We start from the raw sequence: 24119 nt of genomic DNA, 5'->3' as shown, positions 1-24119 counted from the left end.
ATGTTTTTCTGCTTTCCTAAGAAATAGAATATTTTGATTTTCCCATTTCTCTGATGATTCTTAACATGAAGATTTATCACAGCACAGCTACCTACGGACTCTATAGTCAGGACACAGCACTGTTCAAGGGCCTGGCAATGCTATCTCCTACTTATGTTACAGCTGCCATTACCACTGCTTTTCTCTATGATCACACTTGTCTTCTTTGCAATTTAGCAAGGATTTGAAATCAAACACAAAGTCTCTGTGTGATTAAGATTTTTACCTGGCTTCTGCAGATTTTACCATACTTCTGACAGAGGTGGCCATTATGTGGCTTACAGGCTCTACTGAAAAATCTAAGACGCCAGAAAATGGCCCCACATTTGGAAAGCACTGTACATGCCACCCTTCATTGGCTGATAAGAAAGAATTCACAGTGCACATGAGCCCACAACACTTCTTCATGTGTCTGTGTCTTGGATGGCACCTACTCTGTCAGATATATACCAAAGTCGGGCAGTGTACACAGGATTTTAATTCTTACATTATTTCTGTCTTGGATTTTTATTTGATTTATTTGGTTTATATAAACAAGGTGTCAGAAAGTAGCTCTTCTGAGGCCTTCACTTGGCCGTGTGGCATCACTCCTCCACATGCTGGACCTGCGGAAGTGTTGGGAGTACAAGCATGACCACAATGTGCACCTTGGAATTTCATTGTTAAAAACACCTAGAAACGGGCTGGAGAGATGGCTCAGCGGTTAAGAGCACCCGACTGCTCTTCCAGAGGTCATGAGCTCAATTCCCAGCAACCACATGGTGGCTCACAACCATCTGTAAAGAGATCCGATTCTCTCTTCTGGTGTATCTGAAGACAGCTACAGTGTACTTACATATAATAAATGAATAAATCTTTAAAAAAAAAAAAAAACACCTAGAAACAAAACCACCTAAGTCATTTGCCTATAAAGCTGAGTTTACTCAACTTTCACCAAGAATATGGATTTTCTATCATCCACCAACAGACTGAAAAGTACTTACTCATTTCCGGTTCAGCAGTAAGATCTGCAGTTACAAAATTAGAAGGAAAAAGCCCCATGCCTTGATGTGTTTCACCTTTCCACCAGTTGGGATCACTGTGACAAACAGAGAAAGCATGTTTCATCATGAGAAGGACTTACTCCTGTACTCCTAGTACTTATCCTGCATTATCACCAGACTGGAATCCCGCAACAATTCAATAAAGGAGAGAGCAGCCTATCTCTGTGAGGAGCTCCAATGGCACAATCAGTTAGTGTGAAGGTCTAATGCAAAAAGGGAATGAGCCCCTCCAACAGAAGCTTTTAAAGCCACAGTCCTCTCCCCCAGGTCAGTAAATCCTCTGAGAAGCCAATAAAAAAGCTATGAACAGTGTAGTATTAGAATTTGCCATGCATTTCTGATACTATTATGGTCTTGTATGGATTCCTAACAATACAGCAGACACTCAAATGCTGGTTTTTAATTGTCTTACATTTTGTTGCTGTTCTCATAAGGACCTGAAAAATGTTTCAGTTTGTCAAATCATATGTGTAATGTTCATATGTAAGCCTTCACATGTCAATCTCTACTGAGCTCCCGGCTATAGGCAGCCCCCACCCCACCCCCCGCCACCCAGGGGTTTTAATTTTCTCAGAATAAAATAGTCTATTCAGCCTTTAATGCTCTGGGTGTGCATTACCCATTTTTCTCATTCCCAGTTTTGACACATGTTAACAGAGTAAGTCAAACAGGGTAGAGAAATGTTTAATAGTGTTTACTCCCTTCAGAATGTTTTAAATAGTGCGGATCCGAGGCATTTATCTTTCCAACATAAACAGGCTGCATCATTCTCAACTTCAAAACACAAGAATCTGAACAAACAAATGAAAACCAAACTATAAACTCTCCCTGCAAAGGGGCCGTTAGGCTTAAAGCCATGCCTGTCAGGTAGTCGCTTGGGCACCTACGTAAGAGCACTTCCTAATATGACGCGTGCTTAGCCAAATCTGCACTCCTTCAACACTACTCCTGCGTGCACCCACTAAGGAGAACTGCTTTCTCCTCCCACAGACACCACAGAATATGACGCTACCTGCAGTACAAACATGAAACTAAACTGTCCCCAGTGCCTACTGCAGAAAAAGCCAGCACGAGTTTAATGAACGCTTTTCCAAAGAATGAACGACCAAGTGCAATGTCAGCTAACCAGGTCAGGTTCTACATCGCTTTGGCTTCCTCATGAAAACATTAACGGTCTGAATGTCTATCTTCCTCAAGTCCCCGCACTGAATCTTGTCAGTGTCAGAAGGGAGGCTTCGGAAGGTGGTTAACTCATGGAGGCAGAACTTCCTTGACCGGAATTGGTGACCTTATAGAGGAGACTCCTGGCCTTTTCTTCGCTCCTGCTGCCACATGTGAACTCGGTGAGCACACAGCTGACTGATCAGAAAGGACCCTCACCATGCACCAAGTCTGCTAGAGCTTGGCCTTTCAGTCTCAGAACTCAGAGAAGTAAATTTCTGTTGTTTAAATACTATAGCAATAAAATTTTTAAAAAGCCTATAAAAATAACCTTTATCAATCCAAATTCATTTTTAAGGAGCACTTACAAATTCTAACTTCGTGATTCACTTCACATAAACATCATATGGATAAACTCTAAGAAGCTGACACTGTGTAGTTCTACCATGGCACCACAGCATAAAGTTATTATATCTTATGGATACACGGTTCTGTATGGACACTTACACCATAGCATAAAGTTATTATGTCTTATGGATATACGGTTCTGCATGGACACTTACAGCAGATCATGAATCCTTTCAAATTAATCCACCATATTTTCTAAAACTTTAACCTTTTAAAAAATTTAACAATTTAAATTACTGGATGAAACAAAACAAAACAGAACAGGTTTCCAAAACGAAAACTATTTCAGTATCATAAATTAGGGGGAAATTATATATAAAATGAGCCTTTATAGTATGAGGCGAGCAAGTTAACCATCATCTAAAACGTCTAGTCAATACTTTGATCGTGTTTGATAATAACATTCAATGAGGTATAAAGCCAGGTCATGTGACTCTATCTTCACAGGAGTGACTCTTACCTGTCGTCAAGCACTGTGATGACCTCTCCAGCTTTAAAGGTGAGCTCATTGTCCTCTGCAGCCTCAAAGTCATACACAGCGCGGACTTTCCTGCCTTCATGTTGGTGGTTAGTGAGGAGACTGGATGTGCTTGGGTACAACGTGGAGAGGGGGGCTGCCTGCTGCCTTTGCTCCTTGAGCGACAACTCAATAGCTGCAAACCGTGAGAGGTTAAGACCCCAAAGGTTAAAGCGGCCAACAATGCATTGAAGTGTTATTCTTCCACAGTCTAGCAGGAGACACGGCAAACCCACACACGGTACCAACAGTCAGCAGTTCTACACATTAACTCGGTACTGAAAAAACAAACTTTTTAAGTATTTATGGCATTTTAACTGAAAAAGTACAATTAAAGTTATTCTAGGTAATATAAAGACTCCATTCAAAACATAAAGCAGCTCGCTTTACCTGAAGACATTCCTTTATCTGTAAATAGCTAAGAAACACCCTTCAGTCAGAGACCTGTCTTTTTGCCTCCCCTTCCGGGATTCACAAACTCACCTTTGGCTAAATCTTCTTCTTCCTTTTTGGTAGCCACAGTGCCAGGGTCCTTGGCTACCAGAGCCGGGCTTGCTTTCGCTTGTTCTGCAGCCTAACAAACACAGAAAAGGGCGTGGGCGGGCGTCATTCTCAAACCGTCTTACATGTCCATCAAAGCAAAAATCTCCCAAGAACCCTCTCGTTCCTCTGCTACAGATTTCTCAAGAAGAAAAGACATCCAATCGGAAAGACTTTCCATTGGAAAGAGGAAGGAACGTCAGAAATGAAAAGTAAAGTCTACTGGACAGGTGGGTAGGCCACCTGCACTCTCCAGATCAGTACAAAGACAATAAACTAAAGATACGTACGTAAGACAGAAAAAAATGAAAACAAAAATAGTATTTATAATTTTAAAAAAATTCTAGAACCAAAAGAGGAGTTGTGAGAGGAAATCTGAGAACTATTTTAAAAACAGCTTTGGAAATTTTTAATACAAATTTAATAGTTGTACTTTACTATTTCTTTCAGGTGAAAAGGCAGAAAGTAATCTCTATGTGCTAATATTTATAAATAACAACATAGTTAGTCTTAGAATCACATTTTATTAATGAAAATACACGCTCCTCTGGCAGTGTGCTAATGCTTACCATTAATTATATTGTAAACAAAACAATGTGCAGATAAAAACGTGGGCGAAGTCACAGGTGTGAAATCGGAAGCTTGTAAAGCTCATGGCCTTCATGGCCTTGTGGAATTTGCATACCATCATCACAGATCAGAATGTGGCCTATCTTGCTAACCTCTGGTTCAGTCTCCAGTCCCCAGAAGCTGACAGTGGCTGCTGAGCAGAATGCACACTACAGCTAGTACACCTAGGGCCTGCATGTGCTTCTAGTCAGAGAGCTCCCTTGGTTCATTACGCTCTATCACTCTGTTGTCACTGATCCCTACTGAGTCCCAACAACCAGTCAGTCAGTAGCTAAGAAATCACTTGCTCAAGCCCCCTGTTAAGCACCCTTGTTAACCTCTGGTACCTAAACAACAATTTGAACAAGGTAGTATAAGATGGGTGACTAAAATTACAAGTTAAGGATCAAGGCAAATGTGGATTCAAATTCCACATGTCCCATACTAGCCATATGCTATCAGGTGTCCCTAGCCATACAACACTCTTCATACAACATGCTCAGGGGCCTGGGCTTGCATGTACAGCTTCTAAAGCCAGATGAGAAGAGGGTCATTCTGGGTTCAAAGCAGAAGGATACCACTGAGGCTTTTCTACATTTGGGGTAACTTCTAAGCACAAGTGCATCCAGTCGATGCTCTCAGAAAACAAGAGTAGGTGGTGTAAAATCTCTGGACTGAATTATCCAGTCTGTGGTGTCCTTCTTCTGGCGACTCTCAAAATCAGTTCTTCACATGCAAAACGAAGGGACTGCATTAGGAAGCCCTGAAGCTGCTCCCATAACTATCTAAGAATCTACATAATGGTGGAGGCTCCATGTCAAACACATCCCTAGGTCTCCTTCTCTCACAAGGGCAATCCCATCTACACTGAGTTGTTTACACTCGCACTAGGCTGGGCTCCAGAGCAGAGATCTCAGTGCTTTGTGCACACGGGAAACCGTCTTAGTAACGGAGACAATGAGTCCACAGGAGTCATGGCACCTCAGAGGCTGCAGTCCTGATAATACTTCCAGTGATCCTGATGATAATGGTCAATGGATCACAGTCTGAGTAACAACTTCTAGAACAAGTACAGAAAATGCAATTCTAAGTCTGTTCTGTATGTCCCTCCAGTGCATTCACTCTGTGATAGACATTGCTTCTCTCTCGTGCCAAAAATTTATAGCAGCTGTGATTGTTCTGCATAAAATCAAACATTAGTTTTAAATTTTCAAAATTACTAATAAAATCTGGCTATTAATTATGAATGAATACTAAGATGTATTACCATAGACTTAGTTTAAAAACCGATTTTTTAAAGCAAAAAGAAAATAATTCACACACTTCCTTTCTCATATGTATATATATGTACATATATATATTTATATTTATATTTATATTTCTAGGCCTTCACATCTAAAGAACACTCAAATTGGCCTGGAGAAAAGTCTAGACAATTGTATATGATTTAATATAACTGCTTAAAGCAGTCAACAGTCAGAAGGTATGCTCTTCATGGAAAGGCTGGTTTGTTCATATTCTCATATAATTTGCTAGAGCTTGTCCAATCCAAAAGCAGGAAATGAGAACACACTACTCTGCGCTTTAGTCAGCCCACGTTGGTTAAACGCCCCTAAGGATGGCTACAGAATAGAAAAGACTGTAAAAGATGCCCGCTGATTTTTTTTCCTATATGACACAAACCAGAAATCCACTGCATAACAGACACAGTGGTGTGTGTGAGAGGAAAGTTAACCCCGCAGCAGTCAGACTTTTTAGAAAGCAGAAGACTCAGGGTCTACTTAGCTCTTCATAACAAACAAACAAACAAACGAACAGGTCATTTATTTCATTTGCTTTTTTTCCCACTGACTACTCCCATATTTCCTCATTTTAAATAAAGGCACTCATACATTTCTCAATAAAAAGACACACAGATTTTTAAGCTATCGTTCTTTGTAGATAAGTACTAGCATTAAAAGCATTAACGAGATTGTCCATTGCTATCTGAGCCAATGCCATTTTGTCAGAGTCAAACTGGATAAAGAAGTTAAACTGTAAGACATTGAAGCCATTGCTTTCTGAAGGAGAGGAGGTGGTGGGAAAGGCACACTAGTCTTCTACTTCAGCTTGTTGGGGGGGGTACAGGGAGGGGTCTCTAAATAAAATGTTATCAGCAAACCACACTATAGCACTAAAAGCTAACTATAAATGAGAAAAACATCAACAGACATAGCTACTTTAGAAGAAAAATTAAACTGTAACATACATAACTTCACAAATACCTGAGAGCCGATGGCTGGGAATGTTACACCCTGTTCCTTGAGGTTCTTAATCATTGCCGATATCAGACTTAGCTGTGGGTCATTCTTAAATTCATCTGTCCATTCAACCATAAGAGCCTTTAATTTTTCACATACTTTAGGATGGCCCTAAGGAACGAGAAAGAAAAAATAATGATAAAGCACCAGTTTTCTGGTACAGTTTTGAAATATATTTCTTTTGTATTGCAACAGACTATACACGTGAAAATAAAACATCTATAAATTAATTAAGATTACTTTCTTACCATAAAAAAGAAAAATATTATTGCCTATATATCACTTAACTGATACATTAAATGTGTAATAATTATTTTGGAGATCAGAATGACAGGACTTTTCAGTATGATTTACAATTTTACATGCTTTATACATCAGTACAACAAAAAATAATTATGTATTTCTATTGCTATTTATATTTTTAAAAAACTGCAAAGCAAATATAAATCGCTAACATGAGCTAATATCCCTGAAACTGAGTGCTTCTTAGTTTAGAATCACAACCAGCCCAGTCTTGGCTTGGGGGCAGTACCCAGAAAGAACGTCTCTGCCACCACATTAGGGGGGAACTCCACCTAAAGGTCTGGCCCAAGAGAATGGTAATACAGGAGGAAAACCCAGTGATGGCCAGTCACACAGTATCCCTGATCACGTAAGACAAAGACTTAATAGGACCTTAAATTCTAGCAGTTCCCTCTGAAGGAGTCTACATTAGGGAAATGCCTTTGTGGATACAAAAATGATAAATAATAATAATAATAAAGAAGAAGAAAAGACCTAAAGTAGACTGGTATTTCATTAAATAATGGAGAGACTTGAAGCAATTCCACTATAATCAGGAACAAGACAAGGCTGCCCACTGTCTCCCTTCCTACTCAATATAGTACTCGAAGTTCTACCCAGAGCAATAAGACAAATAAGCAAAGGAGATCAAGGAGATACAAATTGGCAAAGAAGTTGTCAAAATTGGCAGATGACATGATAGTATACATAAGCAACCCCAAAATTCTACCAGAGAATTTCTACAGCTGATAACAACTTCAGCAAAGTGGCCAGTTAAAAAATTAACTCAAACAAATCAGTAGTCTTCCTTTATACAAATGATAAACGGGCTGAGGAAGAAAATAGGGAAACAACACTCTTCGCAAGTCACAAATAATATAAAATATCTTGGGGTAATTCTAACCAGGAATGTATCTTTTCTTATCAAATGAAAATATAAAAATCCTAAACCTACTACAATGTGGCTTGCAGAAGAAGAACCAATGTAAAATTTCATGTAGTCTTTTCAAGTAAACACAGTTCTTATAATCTAGGAACACACACACACACACACACACACACACACACACACACACACACACACACACGATCTTTGGAATTTAACATGGGAAGAATTTAACAATAAAAACCACAAAGAAAGAACGAAGACGCCCTTGTATCTGGACATAAGGTTCCTTACCTTATTTAACACATTGCTTACTTCGCTAGCGAAATCCCTTGAACACACTTCTAAGTGAAAAATTTTGCCACAGTTTGATACACATGCTCCTAGAAGCTGTAAAGACAGAGTGAGAAATTAAAAGGGTTCCGTGATGAAAGGTAATGAAGTAGTGCTGCTGACTTAAAACGAAGCTACTTACAGTTAAAGCCTGCATAGCAACATGGGGGTCTTTATGGTTCACTCTTCTCATAATAGAACGAAGACAATCTTTAGGTCTAAAAAACGACAAGTTTAACAGTTAATAATACATCTAGCCCCCTGCACTTAGTGTGTAAAGGGAAGCTAGTACCCAACGGTTTGACTGTCACAGACAATGTGCCAGTTCCCTAAGCTCTCCTGTTCTTGCTTAGCAGACACAGGTGAGGCATTTCAAGCGATTTCTGCAATAAGAACTGAGGAAAATGGAAGGCTAAGACATCTCAAGTCTGACAAAATAAACGCAGCAAGATTTATATTCCCCCTATAAAAAATTACAAAACTAGAAAACACACATGAAACATGTATTGAGAAATGTTGCCCCGTAGTTTGGGTAGTGACAGGAGCTCCTGGCCCACGCAGAGCCAGCTTGACCTGCTCTACAGACTGTGAGTGAGGGAAAGGTGATGATCAAAAGCAGACAGGTCCAAGGAGATGCAACAGGAATTGGTGAAGTATTGCAATCAGGCAAGGAGAATAATTGTGGCGTTCATCGGAAAGAGCGCTGTAGCCTATGTCTCAATTAGAGTAGTGCAGGAGTGGTCATGGCTTCCTAATGAGGACAAGTGCAGAAAGGGATAAGAGGTGTGACCCACCTAGAAAGAAGCACTGTGCCATGGAAAGGAACCTCAGGAGCTGTGACACAAGAAACACACTGAAGCTTTTTGTACCTGGGCTAAATGGCCAATTTTCCACTCAAAGCTGCTGATAACGACTGTGTCACAAACTCAGTGACCTACCAAAAAAGAATTTTAGGCTAACTACCTCATAACAGAGACAGATATCATCAGGCATCCAGACCAGCATTTAATACTTGGAGTTTAATTATGGACGGCAGTTCTGGTGATGGAGCAATGACAGGACAGATGGCCTTTGCTTTCCATCTCAGAGGTGCTGGACTGACCCTGTAGGACGTGTATGATGCAGGGAAGCACTCTATCACTGAGATACAGCCCCATTCTACATTTGCATTTACTTTCTATTCTATATTTCTCTGCTTCATCTTTTCTCTCAATCCATTATTTATAAAACTACTGTAAATAAAAATAAGCAGATGTGTGTGTAGGTCAATGACAGAGTGCCTAGCAAGCCCTGAGTTTGACCCCCATCACTGCAAATTAATCAGTTAATACATATTGAGGTATTTGGAGACATAAGACCAGGCAGTAATAAATACTAATTCGCAAAAAGAAAACAAGTCAGATAAGCCAAGTTTGTTTCAACTTTCTGCCTCCAGATGCTTTTCACACTTTTACTTAAAACAGTTTCTAGATTTCAGAACAAGGAAGGTGATTCTGAAAATAAGAGAAAATCACTGACTCAAGCAGAAATGTATTAAAACCAGGAAGTCTATGAAATCCAGAAATCATAGGATGAAATAGAAAGAATTCTAGAATTTGAGAGATGATCTAGTCCACAGGGCACCTGCCACACATGCATGAAGCCCTGAGCTCAATGACCCAGCCAGCCTAGCAAATGTGCTCAACTCTGGATTCAGTAAGGACCTGTCTTAGAAAACAAGGTAGAAAATGCCTAGAGAAGATACCCAACACCAACTTCTGGCCTCCACAGACATGCCTACATTTATGCATCATATATATGTGAACACACATGTACAATGCACACAGAAACTATAAAAAATTAAAGAATTATCTTAAATAAATTAGATTTCTCAATCTGCTTCACTCTGACCCTAGCATGATGAACTGAAACTATGAAATTATGAACCTATGAAATTAGAAATGGGGTTGTTGCTGAGTTTGCTGATATGATTCAGAACTCCAGAACAGATCTGTGGGAGAAATTTGAAAAAGCTTACAGATACAAGAGAGTTCTGCAGTGCTGTCAGCAGAGCTCACTGGTGAGCTCAGGTGCGAGCTCAGAATGCTAGCAGAATACAGACAGCACAGGCTGTGCTCAAGAAGCTTCACAGAGGACTAAGGATTCCACAGAGTATGCAGTCAGAGGCCATTTGTATTACACTCTGGCAAAGAACTTGCTACATTTTGTCTTGTTCTGAGGCTTTAAGGAAGGCTGAACTTCAAAGGGTGGAGTAATTAATCTACTTGAGGATATTTCAAGCCAGGCCACCATTCAGGCTCTAGCATGATTACTGGCCCTTTTAGCCAAATTTACATAGAAACACGACAGAAAGGCCTGGAAAGTTTGCAGTTTACTCAGAAAGGAACTGTGAGCAAAGTTGAGGCCAGAAAGCTATGGTTACTGAAGAGAGACAAATACCCTACACCATCAGTACAGTAGGAGAGCTACTTAACGGACTCTGAAGGAGTCACGCCCTAGTTCTAGGGCATCCGGCTCCCAGAAAGCAGTACAGTGAACCTCACCAGATACATGCACTCTGTGCCTATGGTCTAGGGGATCCAATCACTCCGTTAGCTGGCGACATTCCTTGGCATGGTTCACATTGGTGCTAGCTTTGCAAAGAACTAAATCTGAGAATTATATGGTCACAGGAGCTTCCCTCCAGATTTCAAAGAACTGCTTGAGAAGCCAGGGAAAGGGCCAAGAGTCCTGCAGCACTAAGACTGTAATTCGTGCATCTGTGACAATGGGAACGGAATGAGAGCAATGTAGATCTTAGGAAGTCAAAAATGCTGGGAATGTGGGTTACCCACATGCAGTAAGTGAAGTCAACCCAAGGGAGAGGCCATGGAGGCAGTAAAGCAAAGGCCACGGGTGAGGCTTACCACTGAATGGGAGAAAATAGTTTCTAGTTATACATCTGACACATGATTAGTAAACAGAATATACAAGAAATTCAGAAAAACTAAACATTAAGAAAACAAACAAGCTGATTAAAATGCAGTGTGAAACTAAATAAAGAGTTCTCATGAGAAGAAATGCACGAGTACTAAACACTTCATATTTTTTAAACTATCCTTAGCAATGCAGGAAATGCAGAGTACAACTACCTTAAAAATTCCACTTCGCCCCAGTCAGAACACCAAGAAAAATGGCAACATTATGGCAGCATAGAGCACCCTTTTACACTGTTGGTAGAAATGTAAAATAGTGCACCGCTTTGAAAAACCTGGAAGGCCCTCACTAAACTAGAAATAACATTACCGTGGCTCATTCACACCACTCCTGGGCATATAACCAAAGAAATCTGTGTGCTATTACAGAGTCACTTGTCCACACACATTCACCACTACTGCCCTCTTATCAAGCAAGGCATCGGCATCAGCCTAGACGCCCACCAATTAGTGGATCGAAAAGTGTAGTACACATGTACAATGAGTTCTATTTAGCTGTAAAGAAAAAGTAAAATTTGAATTTTCCAAGAATAAGGATAAAACTGGCACTTGGGGGAGGGGTACTGAGTAAGGTAATTCACACCCAGAAAGACAGATGTCACATGTCTCTGTCCTAAATGATCCTAGCTTCAAGTTTAGGGGTTTTGTTGTTTGACCTAAGAATACTTGTGGAAGCCGTAAAACTAGAAAAAGGTCAGGGTTGGGGTACAGAAAGGACCTTAGGGAGAAGGATTGTAAAACATGGGTAAAAGTGAAAGTGCAGAGGGGAATTGATTGAGATAGAGTTAAAGACAGAGGGTGAGGATGGAGAAACTGGGGACAAGAACAAATAAAAACATACAGGGGTATGAAAAAGGCCATATAAAAACTACAATCTTCTAACCCAATTAAAAAACAATGTGTGGAAGGGGGTACCCTTCATGGCAAGATACTAAACAAGAACCCTAGTGCTAATGTGGGAACTCTCCATAAGAGCAGTTGGCCATTGAGGACCCAGAGGCTCCAAAACAAGACAATCCCGTCTTTCCACCTGGGTGCCCACCAGAGCAGGACTTACTTGTTTAAGACATTATACTTTTTGGTTGCAAGACATAGAGAAATGAAGCTGGGCTAGACACCTTCCCTGCTTACTGGCTTTCAAACTGTAGGAAGGCACTACACAGGCTACCGGGCAAAGAAGGAAACTACCAGAAGCCTTACTCAGCAGTTAACCCCACATTCTTCAACATTAAGCTATCAAGCAAGATGTGTCCACATGCACAGGAGCGGCACAACTGTTATGTGGGGTTGACTGGATCTGAGGCACACTACAGAAGAGAAAGCTCATGAGGGCAATTACTACTGATGTTACTTTAAGCTAAATGGACATAATGTTAAACTGCCTTCTAAATACCTCAATTATACCCTTAGACAAAGGCTACTCTCAACCCTAATGAGAGAAGCCTACAGAGACTCAAGACGCTGAGGGTAAGTAACAGAGGAGGGCTCAGCCCTTAACAATTCATTTCTCATCTTCTAGACATGAACAAGATCGTGAACTCACAGCACAGTTACATGCATTGGACTGCATGAAAAGCCTTCTCAGTACTCTGCTGTGAATGGAAGACAGACCCACAGGGCTTTGGCCCTTATCGTTCAATTGTAGGGTATTGGTCAGACTCTAGGAAAGCCACTGTCTTCAGCTGTGTCCCCACTGATGAACCACCAGGCTCTATGGATAGTTCTAATCTCACGTCCACAGACACAGTCCTATTCAAACCCTGTTCAAACAACACAGAATGACAAGATGGGGTGTGGGCATGTGGAGGTGAGAACAATCAGAGTACATTACACACATGTAGGAAATTAGCAAAGAAAAAAATTTAATGAATAAAAAAATGGGGGAAGTAATAAAGCCAATTCTAAAGTGTACACAGGGACAGAAGAACAGAAACAGGTAGGAAAATCAGAGAGGGTTTATAGGACACAAGTGGTAAAAGGGGAAAGCAAGAAGGAAGGTTTTAGTTGGGAAGGGGGTAGGAGGACCAATATGGAGGAAGGAAGTATAAATTTGAAAATACTGTAAGGAAACATTTTATATTTATTTAGTTTTGTGTGTGTGTGTGTGTGTGTGTGTGTGTGTGGGTGTGTGTGTGTGTGTTTGTGAATCTTAAGTTATGCCACTTGAGCTAACAATGTTCCCCCAAAGAACCGTGGACCACCTAACAAAACCCCACCACCCAGCATGAGAAACCTCCTTTTGAGTCAATGGTCAGGGAGTCCAAGAGTCTCCTAAAACAATACAGGATGCTATAGTTGCTCTTGGTTGACCCCAGAGGTTGAAAGTAAGTTCCTATAATTGCTGAAGAGACCATGTACTTTGGACACTGGGCCTAGAAGATTCAATCTGGAACTTGCCTAAAAGTTTCCTCCTTGAGGAATAGCTTTCTTAGTACTAGAAGGTTCTATGCAAATTACCACGGGAGGGAGGCAAGCAATAGTCCTACCCACCTGTGATGTCTATGAACCACAACAATCACTAGTATGGCAAGATATCCTAACGGTGCAATACTGGCACTCGAAAACCACGGAAACCAAAAGCTCTCTGGCTGAAGACACACTCAACGGAAAATCATGCTCATTACTGGACACCTAAACAACTACATATGGTAATTAGATGATGCAGCTTAGAGAACCACTACCACGACTTTACCAGACCAGCATAATTCCTAACTGCATTCCAAACACTTATCTTATGCACAGAGCTAAGTACAGCTCTCCTTCCTCATCAAGCTTCTCTTTGTAACAAAGAGACTATCAAAGAAGACTCTAACTGGTAAAAACGCAGAGAAGAACTGGTAGTGGACTGCCTAGCCCCAACTGATGGGTACAATTCATCCACTCAAGGATCAGGGAACCTTGAGGAAGAGAGGGAGATAAGATTGTTTAAAAAAGAAATCAGAGGACCAGGAAGTCTGCTATGAGGCTGTGTCTCTTAGAAAAGGCAGTTCCTTATACACACATCTTAATACTATGATTACCTAAACAAAACCCAAACAATGAAAGCACCAACCGACATGCTTACATGGAAGGAGGAAACTTCACATGACCCAACTCCTAGTTCAAAAATACTACAGGCAACTAGGCAATTCCTGAGAGAGGGAGAGAATTAGCTTTTTCCAGGAAAGAGCCCCTTAACTGGTTATCCAACTACAAGTGCTTGGCTCTGAGATCATATGCATACAGGCAATGTTAACAAAGTAAGCAGGCTGTGCATGCGTGCATGCGTGCATGCGTGTGTATAGCAACAATAATGAGAGGGAAAGAGACCATGACTTTGGTCTGTTTGGAAAGGAGCAAGGCAGGAACATGCAAAGGGTTGGAAGAAGAAATGGGAAGGGTGAAAATGATGTAATTACATTTTAATCAATTTAAAAAGTTATGAAAAGAAAGCAATGAGAAAGACTAGTCTTACCAACTATTAAAACATATTACAAAGCTTTATTAATTAAATCCACAAGTAATACACACATAGTAGACATAGTATCAATGAGACTAAAGAGAAAATTCAAAAGTATCCAAACCCAGATCGCAATGTACTATAATGAAGTATAATGTAGTATTTCAAATCAGAAGGAAGTAAAATAAGACTATTTAGTATATGGTACTGTGGTGTCTGGTAACGGGTCACTGGCTATCAGCACTATTGATGCTGACTACAAAAAAAGTTGGAGTAAGTCCTCAGGGTGCTTAATAAATATCAAACCAGACCAAGGACCTCAATATAAAAGATGAAACAATATAGTGACTACAGATGGTTAAATTAACAACTAATTAAATGAACAACTAATAAATCTAACACACAAAAGAAACTACTCTGAAACTTCTCTTGGTTTCTAACAGAGGCTGTCCAGTTCATCACATGACCTAGCTGGCATCCTTCACTACTGACTCATACACTGGCACTGCAGCTAGAGAATCATGTGAGCAATGAAAATTCCTAAGTATTTTTCAAAACATCAAGTTTTAAGTTTAATATAATCAAATTGCTTTATCTTTATCAAAAAAATCACATAGGCTACCTAGACATATGGGGGGGTACACAAATGTATCAAGATTGATACAGTTATTTAAGGTTATTAACTTCTATTCATTAGTGTGTAAACTTTGTCAAATGTTATACTCATAATTAAAATTGATATTAAATTAGAATGTTTTTATTAGTCCAATACTAATAGACATCTTAAAAAAAATACATCTCTATGAATGACTGGCTGTGTTAGAGAACTAAGCACAGTGTACATTACAGAACAGTGTATACGAAATGTGTATAGTATATGAATGAAGAACAGATATTTATATTTGTGTAAAAACACAATGAAAAACTGTAGAGGAGAATGTGTTTTACCTACATGAGGTGGGCCTAAGAGACAGGGATAGGAGGAAAGATTTGTTTTCCTTTTGTAAGCAGGTATTATGGTATACACTTAACAATCCCAGCACTTGAGGCTGAGGCAGGAGGATGAAGAGTAGGTCATTCTGTATCCCACTTTATTATTTTCCTAAAAGGAAACTTGATGGGATAGAGAAACAGTTCATCAGTAAGATCCCCAGCTATGCAAGACACTGTGGCAACAGAATAAGACATGACCACGACAGAGCAGAACATGTGACGTTCTACTCTGGCTTCTGCATGTGAGCAGGTACTCATCTCACACAAGACACAAACATACACACAAATAAAACTTTCACTGAAAAAAGTTTAATTTTCTATTACAGACTTGATCTGGTATCGTATAAACTGTTCCTATAATGTTAATCCTTTGTGCATGTATCTGGCTTACAATTCTAGAGTCACACAAAAATGTTAAGCTCTAAAATGGTTTAATATACTTAGATTTCTTTATAACAATTCAATAGATAAAATAATGCATATATATTAAATTAAATGGGGAAAGTATCCCATAAAAGTAAAATTGCCTTAGGGCTAGGGAAGTCAGCATGGGACCATATGTTGACCAATTCCTGCAATTAGACTATGAAGGGACTGTAATAAAGCAGAAACACATGTATATACATAAATACAAAACATTATATATGCACATTCACAAATCCACTCATTCATTTATCATTGTGTAAGTGAGGCAGACCCAGAAAGATCTCTCTATGTTATGTGGTCTGGCTTTGAATGCCACCATTCTTCCTGTCTCTGCCTTCTGACTACTGGAATTACTTACTCATAGGAGCCACCAACTCTGGCTCCCAAAACAGTCTTACTTTAGCCAGGTAGAGAAACACATGGCATTATTTTTAGACCTCAATAATACTGGACCAGTACCTCCAATATTATTTAGATTTCCAAACCATTAATAAGGGCTCTAACAAGATGTCTCATGTATACAAGCAAATAAATGCTTGGAAAACAATGGTTTATAATGGTTCTCAACTGGTGGGGTTGGACTTATTTGGGGGTTGTATATCAGATATTTACAATTCATAACAGCAGCAAAATTACAGTTATGAAATAGCAAGGAAAAATAATTTTAGGTTTGGAGGTCATCACAACATAAAGAACCATAGTAAAGGGTCATAGCATTAGGAAGGTTGAGAACTACTGGTTTAGAAGAACTACAGACCACTAACTCTTCAAGGAGAAAAAAAGGAGGAAAAAGGGATGAAAGGAAAGAAGGGAGAGGAAAACAGAAAATACAAAGGAATAAGATCAAGTGAATAAGAGAGCCATCCCTCATCAAGGCAGAACTGCTTCCTAAGTAAATACCTCGATTTTAGTATAACCAATTCAAATCTCCAAACAGCAACTCAAATGTTAATGATGCCCTTTGAAAAAGCGTACAGGTTGATTTTTTTTCTTTTTAAATGAGCATGTACTTCAACCAACTGGTACTGAATAAAACACAATGCAGACAAAAGCACTCATAGCTAAAATGAGTAAATTTCAAATATATAGGAAAAAAATGTCTCATGAATATGGCTGGTCAATATTAATATACTGAAAAACAACAACAAAAAAAGTAACTTCCCCATAATTACACACCACACAAAATTTCAAGTTGATTTTTAACTAGAAAATAAGAAAATTTCTGATAATGAAAGTGTACAAGATTTAGATACAAAAGAGAAAACAGGCTAATGTACCATTGCATACAACACATACACTCTACTTGCACTTCTACAGCTATAACAAAGTAACCTCCAACCCCACCCCACCCCCCAGCAACTTAGAGGGAAAAGGTTTTTTAGTTTACAAGTCTAGGTCACAGTCCATCATCAAAAAGACAGACATCAGGACAGAAACGGAAGGTGAACAGAGAAATATTAATTTATACATGCTCTCTTTAAAACAGTTTAGGCCACACCCGTCATCCTCATGCTGCGTGCTCTGACTCTTCCCTGGTTAGTGAAGACAATCTCCAGAGCGCACACGTGGCCGACCAATGTAGACCGCCCTCCACTGAACCTCCCTCCTCAGGTGAGCACACACTGTGATAAGCTGGCAATTAAAGCTAACATTCATCACAATGAGGAATGTTCCAAATAAAGTGGGCCAAATGAAAACTGAAGAAGAAATGTCCAACTGACACACAGCAGTTATTCAAATTTCAGTTAAATTAATGAGCTAGACCAGAGAACACAGTCTTAATACAAAGATAAAAAAAATCGAAGTAGCAGAGAGCCCAGATGTTTCCATGGGTAAAATGTTGCCATGCGAGACTGAGGAACTGAGTTCAATCCCTGGTACCCATGTAAAGAAAGGGGAATGGAGAGAACTGACTCCTCAAAGTTGTCTTCTCAAGTCCATGTATAAGTTGTGATACGCATGTACCCATGTACACGTGTACACACATACACGCACAGACACACACGACTAAAATTCAGTTTAAATTTAAAAAATTTTAAGTGATTAGACAGAGGACATATTTCAGACAATCTTGGGGACCAAATAAAAACAACAGACCAGAGGCTGAAAGAAAGCTCTGGAGTAAAGGTATAGACTGACCCTGGCTATAAACTTCCTGTCTAGCCAGGCTTATAGGTTATGGAATCCTTGAAAGAGACTATAAGGACTGCATGGCAGAACCAAGCAAAGGCTAGGACTATACGATGACCACTGGAAGGATGAAGCGCAAACCGGACAGGCCTTCTGAAGGACTCCCATGTGAGTAAGACAATGCGGTCTGTGTGTCAGACATGCAAATGATACTGCTCTGCGCTGAATGGTGTTGGACCAGAAGCTGAAGAAATCATTTATATACACATCAGTTAATCCACTCTGAAGTGTTTGGAAAGATTATCCTTTAATCGACATTAATCAGTTGACGATGTGAAGAATTCAAATATAACAAAGAAAGTCGGTAACCAAGAAATAACAGTGATCTGGCATGAGTGAAAAGATGGATTTCAAAAAGAAAATCACGTGACAAGTGAGTAGTAAAGCTCCAGCTTCCCAACAGCCCTGCCACCCTCAAGGCCACAGGTTATAGTAACTGTTTCTCTCAGGACCGAGACACATTCTGACTAGAAGCAGCTTAAGGGCTTATCCTGGCTACCATTCTTATGGTCTGGAAGATGCAGTGAGAGGAACAGGAAGCAGCTGATTACACTGTATCTGAACTCAGGAAGCAGAGGGACAGGGTGTAGGGCCAGAGATAATCAATCCCTCCAGAAACATTCCCAGTAACCCATTCCTCCAACAGGGCTCCACCTCCAAGAGGTTCTACAGCAGTCCCAAACAGCACCAACTGGAGGCTAAGGGTTCAAACACAGGGTGTGAGAGGATTGTTTCACAGTCAAACCACAAGAGAGGGTACTCTAAACAGGACAATTCTTCAAACCTTTATAGTAAAACACCCTCTTTTTAAACTAATTTAGAACTGTAACATACTTTACTTTTCTAATTTTTCTTAATTATAAGGAGGATGAATCTTGAACACTCACCCTGTGCGAGATTGGCCAACCTTATCACAAATATCCAAGATGAGGCCCCAGTCCTCAGCAGTATTCAACTCACTGGTTGCTTTCTCTGTAGATCATAAAAGAATATTGTTATAAAATGTTATCACATTCAAATCACCAAGCTGTAACACAATTAAATCTCAGCATCAAACCCAAACAGTTGCCAAATTATTATTAATCAGATTTTATAGGCTTAATCTATCAGAAACTTCCCTAGTCACACCTCAGTTGTTCTTCACTTCACTTGAAAGCCATTATCTTTCTTCGTTCAAACCTATCTCTATCTGCAAATAGACTACAGAAAGAAAGACTTTTGTTTTCAGAAAATTCTTAGCCTTACTTACCTGGCATTAAAAGAGACATGGACTAAGCACTGACACATACATGCACACCCATTCACATGCACAATAAAAATCAGGCAAAAACTTGATATATTATTAAAGACATCAACAGAGACAGGCAGATTGATTTTTAAAAAAACAAGGGCAAGATAAACATAGCAAGCTTTCTTAGCAGCAAAAGTTTTCCAGCAATACAGATAAATAGGGTGGTACATATAGAAGGCATAAGAAAGGAGAACAAAGATAGGAATAATAAACCTTAAGAACAAGGTTGTTTTATACAACTGAGTCACAAGGAACTTTGCTCTCGATGTCAAAGAGCACAGAGAGAACTTAAAGGAATGGATGCCAGCTAGAGTGACAGTACACCTCTAATTCTAACACTTAGCAGGCAGACGTAGGTGGATCTCAGCGTCCAAGGCCTATCTAGTCTATACAGGAAATTCCTGGCCAGTCAGAGCTACATAGGTAAGACTCTCGCAAAAGAAAAAATAAACTGTAAAGAAGAGTGAATAGAAGCTGATTAAAATGTACGCTGGTCACTACGTGCCTTCCTCACGCACAAGAGCTGGCAACTACCAGTAAGAGAAAGAGTGGAAGTTTGCTTTCTGGAGACCAAACAAAACTTTTCTGGACTAGTAGACACCAGAATAGTAGAGATGGGAACAAAAAATGAAGGAAGTATTAATTCTCGACATAACATGTAAGGAGAAAGGTGCCATCCCTCTACCCAACCAAACAAAAAGCTGGGTGAACTGAAAACGTGGCTCTTTCAAGATCAATCTTTCAGGAAAGGGAACTTATTGCCAATTGCTGATCCCAAAACTACAAAGACAGCAAATGGAAAGAACTCCAATGGTCCATAAGAACCATCTCCATAAGAACCAATGGTGAGCCGGAGGACCCACCCAATACAACAGACTGATGGAGGCTCAGCGAGGACAAGTACCCAAGCCAGGGAATCGAAACCTCGGGGGTAAAATCACCAGTCCACACCTCTGTTGTCTCTAACTGTCCGAATTACACAGTGAATGTATTTAAATGCACACACGCACACAAGGAGAAATAAAGCCATTATGAAAAACCTCAGAGAATTCAGTTCTTAATACAACCCATCCTTAAGAAAAATTAAGATCAACATTTTACTAATAACTAATCAAATTAGTTTTACCAGAGATTAACTCCCTTGAGGTAGGAAAATCCCTAACTCTGGCCTCCTCAGGCACTCCACTAGAAGGAAGAGGAGCATCCAGCTCCAGTTCACCCTAGCTACCCTACCTCACATAATGGGGCATTCATGACGTTTATGAACCACAGCACAGGCTCCTTAATATACTTACCACAATGCCACACCTCTCTGACACACTGCTCAGGTCTATGCAAAGATCTCTAAAGCTCTAGAGTAGTTCCTATTCTCTAGTACATAAAGTTGGGATTTTAGCAAAATTTTACAAGTCATACTAAAAGACAAAAACGACCTGAAAAGACAAGCGAGCTTCAGACTCTGATGGATGGATGGTAGAATGCTAGATTTAACAGTCTTTGAATTTTGAAACTATGTTTAATACATAAGAACAGCCTATAAGAACAAGACAATAGAAGCAGATAAAAGTTAAGAAGGAATAAAAATGATTATTTAAAACTAGAAATTATAGATAGGAGGGTTAATGAAATTTCTGTCAGTGAAGTTCTTTGACATGCATTCTTAAGGACTTGAGTTTGAGCCACAGTGCACACATTACATCATGTAATCATGATGATAATAACGATAAGCTAGGCACGGTGGTGCACACTTGTAATCCCAGTACTGAGGAGACAGACACATGGGTCTGAACCATAATACACAAGTACTAAAAATACAAATTATACAGTGTTTGCTCAGACCATAATAGCATTAAGCTAGTAAGGAATTACTGAAGAATCCTAAGTACATGGAGAAAATACTTGATTTAATTAGTTTGTCTTATTGTATATGTGTATGTGTATGTATGTGGGAGGTGGAGGACAACCTGCAAAGTCAGTGCTACGCTAATCCTACATAGATCCTGGAGCTCCAACTCAAGTCTTAGACTTGAAAGTGAACACTAAGCCATCTCACTAGGTTGGTTTGTTGTTATTGTTGCTTGTCCGTGTTCATTTTTGTTTGTAGGGGTAGGGAGTGTGGGCTTGTTGGAGTAGGTGTGTCCTTGCTGGGGGAGGTGTGTCACTGGGGTAGGCTTTGAGGTTGGAAAAACCCAGTCTCCCCCAACTCTCCCCAAACCCACCACCCTTGTGTATCAGGATGTAGTTCTCAGCTACACTTCTCCATACCATGCCTGCTGCCATGCTCCCTGCCTGATGGTAATGGGCTAACCTAACCCCCTGAAGCTGTAAGCAAGTGCCACCCCCACCCCCGATTAAATGCTTTCTTTTCAAGAATTGCCTTAGTCATGACATCGCTTCTCTGAAGTGAGAAGTTTGGTTTCTTTTAAAAAACCACAGACATATTATGAAAAAGTGCTTTTGTTTTAATCCCAGGTGTGGCAATGTGGGGCTGCTACAGACTGTCTGCAGCGGCTGACTGTGATTTGCCTCTTGCTCTGACTGGGGTGATTTTGCCAGCTGCAGATAGTTTCTTGGGGCTGTGTGATGTTTGAAATTCCGGAACTGTCAGAAGACATATGAATGCTAGGGCCCTAGGAGGCAGTGGGTCTGAAGTGGGGCTGCTGGTAGGTTGGTTGATGGTCACAATTTGTTAAGCAGTCATGCACAAAGAAGAAATTGGCTATCCTGACAGTAAAGACCAAACTTGCCCCAAGAAACTCGAAGCCTCTAATCAGTAAGAAGTCTAATGATAATGTCTCCCCATTTCTAACCCCTGAGTTTATTTAGGAATCTCCTAAAGATAATACTCAAGTTAGGTAACAGCATTACTTGTAAACTATGAATAAATTCTTTCCATAGTTACAAATGCAAAAACTCCCAGCAATATGAACAAACTGAATTTAATAATGTTTAGAAAAATCACATAGTTTGACCAAGTGAGGTTTATTCTAATTATGCAGGACTGGTTAAACTTAAAAGGCTATTATCTTCTGCAACATGATTAGAAGACTTCTTTAGACTGGAGGGGATGCCACACACCTTTAATCCCACTTGGGGAACAACAGCAGGTGGATCTGAGTTTGAAGCCAACTAGCTCTACAGACTGAGTTCCAGGACAGCCAGGGCTACACAGAGAAACGGTGTCTCGGAAAAGTAAAAAGACTTCTTTGTGTGCTCTGCTCAGCTCAATATAAAAGACTAAAACAAAATGTGGAGGGTTGAGGAAGAGACTCCATAGCAAACTGACCACCAGAAAATTGTACTAAGATGAAGGTCAAGACCTAAATATATTATCAGCATTTCCAGTATGTGCTTGATTTTTATTTACTTATATTTTTTAAGTATTAACCAGGGGCAGTCAGCCAAGGATTATCAGCTGAGAGTGTTCTAACATGAAAGTAAAGAAAACACAAATAAGTCGGAAAAAAAAAAGATGGGAAAAAAGGTTAAACAGAAGCTATGTTCAAAGGTCAAAGCTGCATACATGCACAAAGTAACTAGTTCTGACCACAACACTGTAATAAAGTAATGTAATACCATCATGATCTTCAACAACAGATTTAAATTTTAGCCTGGCACAGACCAACCAATAATACTAAGATTCTTATTTGTAGTGCTTGGTCTTACTTAGGTTAACAATGAAACCCCTGGCTTCCTTCTCCCCAGCAGTCTGCTAAGTCAAGAACACTCCCAGTTCAACAGGTAAAGGAGGTGTTGGCAAGTTTAACAGCAGAAAATTCTTTGCAGGCTTACAAAATGATCCATACCAGAGCTGTCAGAGTCATAGCATTGCTCAAGTTAGTCTCTAGCCCTGGACATCTAGAATAAACACCTTGCAACAAAGGCATCAGCCCGAAGGTACTAGTACACACAGTACCTCTGCCTCACTGTCTCTATCACCACTGTGGTCTTGTAACAACATACATACATACATACATACATACATACATACATACATACATACATTCATTCATGGAACTGGTTAATCTAGCAGCCTCATCAGCTCAGCCCCTAATGGAGACTTCACAGTAGTCTTTAACACACACACCAGTCACGTAATTTCATGAAACAAGCAGTCATGGGATTTTAGAGGGCAGGCTCACTTTAGAATATAAACAAATAGCTCACTTTTGCAGGAACTAATCCAGGTTCCGTAAGAACTACATCCATCTCTTCCAATAACCCAATTACTTCCCTCTAAGCTCCACCTTTTAAAGGGTCCATCACTACTCCATATTGCCACAGTGGGCACCAAATTTCCAGTTCATGAACCTGAAGGGCATACTCAAACTACAATACTGATGCATAATCTTTTAATATGGAAAATAACAAAAGCAAGTTATTCATTAATATGTAAGAATAGACAAATTTCAAAACATTTTTGATTTCACTCTTAGGCTCAGAAAATGATACCCCAAAGCAAAGGCCTCATATGCGATTTTTTCCTGCACCTCAGTCTTTCCTATCCCTCATTCTGTCATGATCGAAGCCACACAACGACATTTCTTTTTTCCAAGGCTGCATTATAGAAACTAAAAGCCATTCTTCCCACAGCTGTAAATACTAGGATTACTCTAATCTTTCTCTGCCCGTCTGTCTGTCTAGGCGCTGGCCATAAACTTAAGACCAACATCCCAGAGGTGTCCTG

General features: G+C 39.9%; 1 protein-coding gene across 2 annotated transcripts in view; it reads right to left on the bottom strand.

The window, feature by feature from the left end:
• Positions 1–24119, bottom strand: part of Stam (signal transducing adaptor molecule) — a 45939-nt gene that overhangs the window by 13787 nt on the left and 8033 nt on the right. For both annotated transcript variants that reach the window (NM_001109121.2, XM_017600651.3), the window contains exons 2-8: positions 19029–19113; positions 8261–8336; positions 8080–8175; positions 6582–6728; positions 3652–3742; positions 3112–3304; positions 1023–1117 (exon numbers count right to left, since the gene is read on the bottom strand). In NM_001109121.2, the coding sequence (NP_001102591.1) occupies positions 1023–1117; positions 3112–3304; positions 3652–3742; positions 6582–6728; positions 8080–8175; positions 8261–8336; positions 19029–19113 (783 nt within the window). The remainder of the gene's footprint in view (positions 1–1022; positions 1118–3111; positions 3305–3651; positions 3743–6581; positions 6729–8079; positions 8176–8260; positions 8337–19028; positions 19114–24119) is intronic.

Source organism: Rattus norvegicus, chromosome 17 (genome assembly GCF_036323735.1).
Source record: "Rattus norvegicus strain BN/NHsdMcwi chromosome 17, GRCr8, whole genome shotgun sequence".
In the NCBI taxonomy this organism is placed as follows: domain Eukaryota; kingdom Metazoa; phylum Chordata; class Mammalia; order Rodentia; family Muridae; genus Rattus; species Rattus norvegicus.
The sequence above is the reverse complement of the archived record's forward strand: the minus strand, read 5'-3'. Positions and strand labels throughout refer to the sequence as shown.